The sequence below is a fragment of the Corvus brachyrhynchos genome, unplaced genomic scaffold (assembly GCF_000691975.1).
Source record: "Corvus brachyrhynchos isolate BGI_N302 unplaced genomic scaffold, ASM69197v1 scaffold466, whole genome shotgun sequence".
Lineage (NCBI taxonomy): Eukaryota > Metazoa > Chordata > Aves > Passeriformes > Corvidae > Corvus > Corvus brachyrhynchos.
The window spans coordinates 2,062,929-2,069,693 of NW_008238635.1; the positions used below are offsets into that span (position 1 = coordinate 2,062,929).

At 40.3% G+C, this 6,765-nt stretch overlaps 1 protein-coding gene across 1 annotated transcript in view; it reads left to right on the plus strand.

Moving 5' to 3' along the window:
- CEP350 (centrosomal protein 350) overlaps nt 1-6,765 on the plus strand; it is a 69,890-nt gene that overhangs the window by 8,706 nt on the left and 54,419 nt on the right. The window contains 6 exon segments of the mRNA XM_017737408.1: nt 1,137-1,222; nt 2,831-2,874; nt 3,815-3,929; nt 4,562-4,694; nt 5,670-6,257; nt 6,324-6,329. Coding sequence (XP_017592897.1) covers nt 1,150-1,222; nt 2,831-2,874; nt 3,815-3,929; nt 4,562-4,694; nt 5,670-6,257; nt 6,324-6,329 — 959 coding nt within the window. The 5' untranslated portion in view covers nt 1,137-1,149.

The window sequence follows — 6,765 nt, forward strand, 5'->3', positions numbered from 1 at the left end:
AGGTCTTTTGAAGACCTGTGTTCTTATTAGTTAGTTTTTCTTGGGGCGTAAGAGCAGTTTTTTGGGGTAACTTACTGCTGTAAATACAAGATATATGACTGAATGTGAGACCAAACTTTACTGCTGGTCGCTGTGAGTGTCCTTAAAACCATATATAATAGAAATCCTTGTCACAAAATATCCGGGCAACAATCTGTTTCAATAAGCAGTAGATAGTGTTAATTTTGGTCTCCTTTTACCAAAAGATTGGTCTTTATATTTGATTGCCTTTTTATGTGGCACACAGTTCAGGGAAGTGAAAGCAAAAGAACATTTCGGTAATTAAAAAATAAGGAAAATTACATCTGGGAGTTCATGAAAGAAGAGAGAGGAAATTGTACTTTTATGACTCTTTCAGAGGTCTAGAACTTCCTGTGGTCACCTGATTTTTTCTTTCCTTAACAGAACTGTTGTCAGTGTGTTACAAAGACAGCTCAGCTAGCACATTCTGGCGGTTTTTTTGCTATTTTGTTTTGTTGGTTTTTCTTCCTTTTCTCCTTTATAAAACCTGCTATGGTGATAGTGGCTGGGAGTTTATACTTTAATTTTGGATTCACTGTGAGTCTTACCTTTGAAGTTCACAGGAAACCAATGACAGCACCAATCTCGTCTTTTTTCCTGGCTGTAGTGTCCTGCCATGCAGTTCTGCTCTGCCTTTTCCAGAGATAGGTGACACATTCATTCTGTCATTGGTGGAGTCGGGTATTTCCCCCAAGCATTTATAGGTTCAAGCCATGTGTGTGCAGTATTCCAGTGTGGACATCTTCAGACTTGTTGCAATATTTGTTACTCTGATCTAAATTGTGTTGTCCTCTGGGTCTCCTTTTATCAAGTTAATGCTGCTTTGTGATGAACGAGAACAAAAGCAAACCCTTCTTTCTCCATGGAATTACATGGTTTCTGCAACACTGCAGGAAGCTGTAACCACATCTGTGATTTCATGCTGATTATCTGACCTTGTTCATGATGTGAGTTTGGAGTCACCAGATGAGGTGGACATTCATCGTAATGATCAAGGTTATGTTCTCTTCAGACAAAGATACGTTTGCTTTTACTTTATACCTCTTTGATTCTTACATGACAAATTCTTTTTTTAGGTAAATTGACACGATGTTGAGCAACAAGTCTAATGAGGTGCCTCTACAAAATCCAAGGCATAACCAAAGCAAGGATTCTACCAGAGGTAAGGATTTTCTTTGTTCTGTTGCTTTGTTTTGGGAGATGTTTTGTCATGAGTTGTTTGAAACTTTGGGGAGTTGTTCCAGAAAGCATTCCCCTGCCTCAGTTTGAGAGCTAAGAGCATGTGTTCTATGGCTTCCTCTTCACAGATAGCAGTTTTGTACCCTGATCTCTGGAGTATTTGCTGATCTGCATTAGCAGTTGTCAGCCTGGGATATGGTTGCCAAGATGGCACAGAGACAGATTTTTTTAAAGAGGAGGAGCAGTGCAGGAACAGAAATTGGGAACTGTTGGCTCTTGAAAGAAGTGCGGAAGAGCCAGAGTGACAGTTGCTCGGTTCCCGAGTGGTGAAGACGCTTGAATCGCAGCAGTACGTCTCCACTAGGATGACCTTTACAGCACTTTGTCTCCCTTAGCTGGAAAATCACGTTAGCTTTTTACTGTTAAGATTAATTTAGGACAGGAGGGTGCAGGAAAAATTAAAAATGACAGTACTTCCCTGAAAGAATCTTCCCTTAAAGGAAGAAGGGTCTCATCTGCACAGCAATTGAGTCGTGTGCTAAGCCTGTGGTTCAAGATCGATCATGGAATCTCCTGTATGACAAAACTGGACTCCAGAAGTTATTTTGAAAGTAGAGAAAGATTATTATTTTATCTGTAAGAGGGCATTGTGCTGATTATTTCATGTGTTCAGTTTCTTTTAAAATTACCTACTTTTTGAAGCTGTAGTGTTCAGTGGACAAGAAGCACCATCTCTAGAAGTCAAAGCAAAGTTGTTTCTGTGTGACTTCCCTAACCCTCTTCCTTTGTGTTGTTGCATCTTGCCTGAAATGAAATTGGCAGCTCTTTTACGATCAGGAAGAGATTATTTTTTTCAAATCTCTGTTACTACTACTCTCCATGGTTCTGACACACAGATGTTGTGTTTTATAAACCATTAGATTATAAGAACCATTAGAAAACAGAAGAGGAGGAGAACTGAGGAAGTAAATATTTATAGAGGAAAACACTACTACATCCTACTGAGCTGGATTGCTCATAGAGTAGGTACTGTCTGTTTAGATTAGAAGGCTTTGGTTAGTACCTCCTGCTTGTTCACAAACATTATTTCTGTTTTGTTTGTAGGGTGTACAGTTCAGAAAGATTACTGTTCATAATTCTGCTGTTCGGAGCTTGGGTTTTGAGTAGAGTCTTTCAGTGACCGTGTATTCGTGCTTAGTTTACTGAAGAAGAAAATGGAAGGGGGGGAAAAAAAAGGTAGCTAAACTATAGTATAATAGAAAAATATAAGATATTTTTGTTGGGGTAGATAACCAGCTTCATTTTATCTTCTAAGCATCTTCTATTATATGTGGTGGATTTGATTGCAGGTGTCATCATGCATTCAACCTAACTTAGTAAACTTAAAGCGTGTTACATTAAATACTTTATAGCTTTGTTAAGATGAGCTTTGACTGATAACAGTCTTTCATAGAGAAGATTTACAGGCTGGAACTGTGTCATAAAAAGAACTTGAATAGCAAGCGCATGAAAATTGTTTTGAAGTAACATTTTATTTCATTGTTTTCCATGTACTAATGAGAAATTAATTTCTTTGTTTCTGCCCTGGAAGATCTAACTGCAGCATGGGCTTCTTTTTCTCAGACTAAGGCTGCTGTAAGTGCTTTTTTTTCCTTTGGGGTTGTTTAGCTTGGGGTTTTTTTTTTTACTCATTTTCAAATCAGTTAGTGGCTACATAAGCTTTAACCAAAGTATTATTTTACTCAGGGACTGTCTCTTCAACAAGTTGTAAATGGGACAAAGCTGTTGGAGTATGTGAATGTTGAGCTTTGTTGTATCTTGGAAAGAGTCTCCTGCACATGAGGAGAAGCTTTTGCCACAGGAAGCTTAGTCTGGGGTGTAGTAATACATGCTAAGTCTTGAGTGTAATATTACCTTTTCATTTAGCAAAGTGGTGACATCACATTTTTCTGACAACTTGGAAAAATAGCTCTCCCCTGCTTACTCAAACCAGTCAGAAACTGGGGCAACACCAGGGTATTGAATAATTTTCCATTCTGAGCGTTGGAGTTGCTGTATTTCTGTGGGAATTAACTTAGGTCCTTAAGATGATACAGTAGTTTCTAAAACCTGGCTTCAGTGAGGCCAAACAGTTTGGGTTTTCATGGAATTCAGCTCTTTCCCATAACCTTGTCCCTCTTTTTGCTCAATAGCTGAGCATCAGCGTGGGGTTTTACTTGTGGAATTTGTATCATGCTCCATTTATAAGAGACCATTACAGAATTGTTTCCAAGTGGAATTAATATTTTATTCAGGCCAAGCATTAAGTCTCGGAATGGCATGTTATTATTAATTTTTTCAAAACAGCCTACTTAAGGGAACAAAACTATGCAAGAAAACCTAATTTAGATAATCTTATTAAACAAAATGTAATAGTAGTTTCTGATAGTTTTGCAATGTCAGCCTTGTGAAGTTGCTCTTGCCTGCAGTTTTGTTTGTCATGAAAAAGGAAAAATTTGTCATGTTTGGGGAGAAATAAAAATGTAGCTTAAAAGTAGAAAACAATGTTCTAATTTGCATTGTCTTCCAATTCTAGCTACGTCATATAGAGAACAAATTGGAAATAGCTCCCACTACCACAGCTGTGTTCGATTCAGTCATGGATGCCAAGAAGCCCTCTGCTAGTGCCAGCAGGAAAAGCAGCAGGAAGGGTATGTATTATTGAGGAGAGAATGTGTAAGGCAGTGTAAAGCCACTGCATTCTGGGAAAGCTTGGGTTCTCCCTGCTCCCAGGTTGTCTCCTGCCAGTGATTTTTCTTCCTGAAACTCTAATTGCCCAGGAGAAACTGATGTTTCCTTCCCTGAGCTTAGGAAAGGAGAGTGTTTTATCCCAGTCATTTGGTTAGAGGGGGTGACAGGACTTGCCCCACACTGTGAGTGAGTAGTGCTTACCCCACTATGATAAGATGTTTGCTGGATCTGGTGCTTCTGTTATCTGACTGAAGGAGAGCATTTGCTTATAGGAAATAAGCCCTCATTTTATATACTAAGGGCATTCTGGTACTGTGCTACTGGAGAAGAGCAGACAGATCGGCCTCTAGTGGCAACACAGTCAACTTCACAGATTTAATTACTTAGCATTGACTTTTAAGCATTATTATCTCTCTTTAAATATGGTCATTGTTTCAAGCACTTACTGCCTTGCTCCTAGTTGTTGAAATCAGCTTGTCAAAGGAGAGAGAGCTGCTCAAACCCAAGAAAAACGATGTCTATTATTCAGCCCCAGGAGCTTTCTCTTTCTGGAGAGATAGATACATAGGGGATTCTTTGGTTTCTGCTTCAGGTTCCCGGTCCTCCAGCCAAAATAAATCGAGCAAGGAGAAGTCCTCACGCAGCCCTCTTCGAGCAACCACTCTGGAAAGCAACGTGAAAAAATGCACTCGTGTGGAATTTCGTGAACCATTGGCTTCATACAGGTTAGTGCTGGGACAGCTGACTGCTGAAGAAAAATATGCTAAGATTAGATTTAAGCTAATAGTGGTGGTTTTGACAACTCCCATCACCCACCCACATGACAGTATGTGGTGTTGGACTTTTTAGTGAATATTACAAATTTATTTTTTATTCAGTGAATATGAGTTTAAGGTCAACTGTTTTGGAACGGGGCCAGGTCATCGAGCGGTATGGCTGTGGCCTTAGTGACCTGATGGGTTTGATAGGTATTTAGTTTCAGTAAAAAGAACCAAAAAGACTATTGCCTCATGCTTTTCCAGCTTTGTTTCATTAGTTCTTCGGTATATGTCCCCAAATGTATTACCAAGACAGTGTGGAGCAAGCGTAGTACTAGAGCTAGTACTAAAGATACATTCCATTTCTGTGAGTGTGAGAAACTCATATAAGAACAGCTTCTCATGGAACAAAAATGGCACAGAACACAGAACAGGCCATAGAACACGATTATTATCCTGATTATCTAAGTTTTGGTCTTTTTTTCCACTAGTGTCAGTTGTGAGGTGGTTCTCCGTGTTGCATGTGAGACTGATTTGGATCAATTTTGTTAATTGATTAGCTCATGTACTAATTATGCTTGTCTTAAATTCTACACTTGTTATTTAAGGGGGTTTTTTTTTTAATTGAAGGGTGACATTACTGCTTGCTGATTTTCTACTCCTCAACGTTATATATAGTTCTTTTCAGACAGAGAGTGCAACAAACAAAATTTTGAACAGAAGTCTCTTTCTGTTTCATCAGACTTGCACTATTAAGTGTGAGGTGATCAGACTCTAAAAGAACTTGCCTTTAAAGTGGAGCCAAGGTAGAAGAAGTCACTCATTTAGTTAATGAATGTGGTGATTGCTGAGTTTAAAGGTCCTACATTCGTGTTTCTGACGGTGAATTTTTTTCCCCTTCTGTTACATTGGGGATATATGTTGTTCTCCGTCTTATCACAGTTCTAGCCAGCTTGAGGCCAAGCAACTGCTTTCTGGTTTGGACCTGGGCGAAGCAGAAGGGAAGAGTGAACTCCCAGCCCATCTGGCACACGAGCGGGATGAGCAGGATCAGCACAGCAGAGGCTTTGAGAGCCCCTTCCCTTCTGCTGCGGACGAGACCGTCGTGAGGTACCTGAATGACCGGCCAACAATCGATGCCTTGCAGAATAATGAGGCATTTCTTAGGGTTGCAGCACCTCCAAGACTGGAAGAGGAAAAAGCCAGTGGCTCCAGGGGAGATGAGAGTAGCACTAGAGCTTCTCAGAGTAACGCATCCCAGGACAGTGAACTGAAAGTGTCTTCCCCTTCTGCCACGAGTATTTGCAGTGCTCATAGGCTGGAAATCCTGAAACAGCGGCAGCACGATGCCAAGTTGGAGAAGCTGAAGGAGAGGATCCGAAAGCAGTGGGAACATTCTGAGGAGCTCAGTGGCAGAGGACAGCACTTGGGATATGCTGAGCAGCCTGTCGTGGTCACTAACACAGAGAACACGGTGACTCCCAAGGTCAGGAAGGTGACAGCTGTACCTGCTGCTCCATCATACAGAGGTACGGAGGTGCTGATCCCCTCCCTGCTGGCTGTACAGGGTGAGGCAGCTCAATCCATTGAGCAACATTTCAAGGCATGGACCTGGCTCATAGCTCTGTTTGGGCAATATGAGGGTGAATAACATGGTCTGATCACAGATCACAAGAAAAACTAAATTCTTGCAAATTTTCAGAAGTGCAAATTCCTTTGAAATTCTTCCTGTCTCTTCTTAGAATTGCTATAAAAAGAAGCTCGCTGTATTGGTGTTTGGGTTGATTGCAGTAATTTTTTTTATGGTCTCTGAGCTTAGTAACATTGTATTGATTGAAGAAGCCTTTCACATTTTAATAATCTTTTCCTCACCCAGTCTGCTGTTTTTCAACTGCGAGCAAGTGGCAGACTGGTGTATTGCTTTCTTCTAATTTAGCATTAGAAATTCACGTAGTTCCTTTTTTACTTGGCAGTTTCCCATCCCTTCCATCCTGACAAAGCTGTATTTACATTTTATGGAGTTATTTTAAGCTCTTGA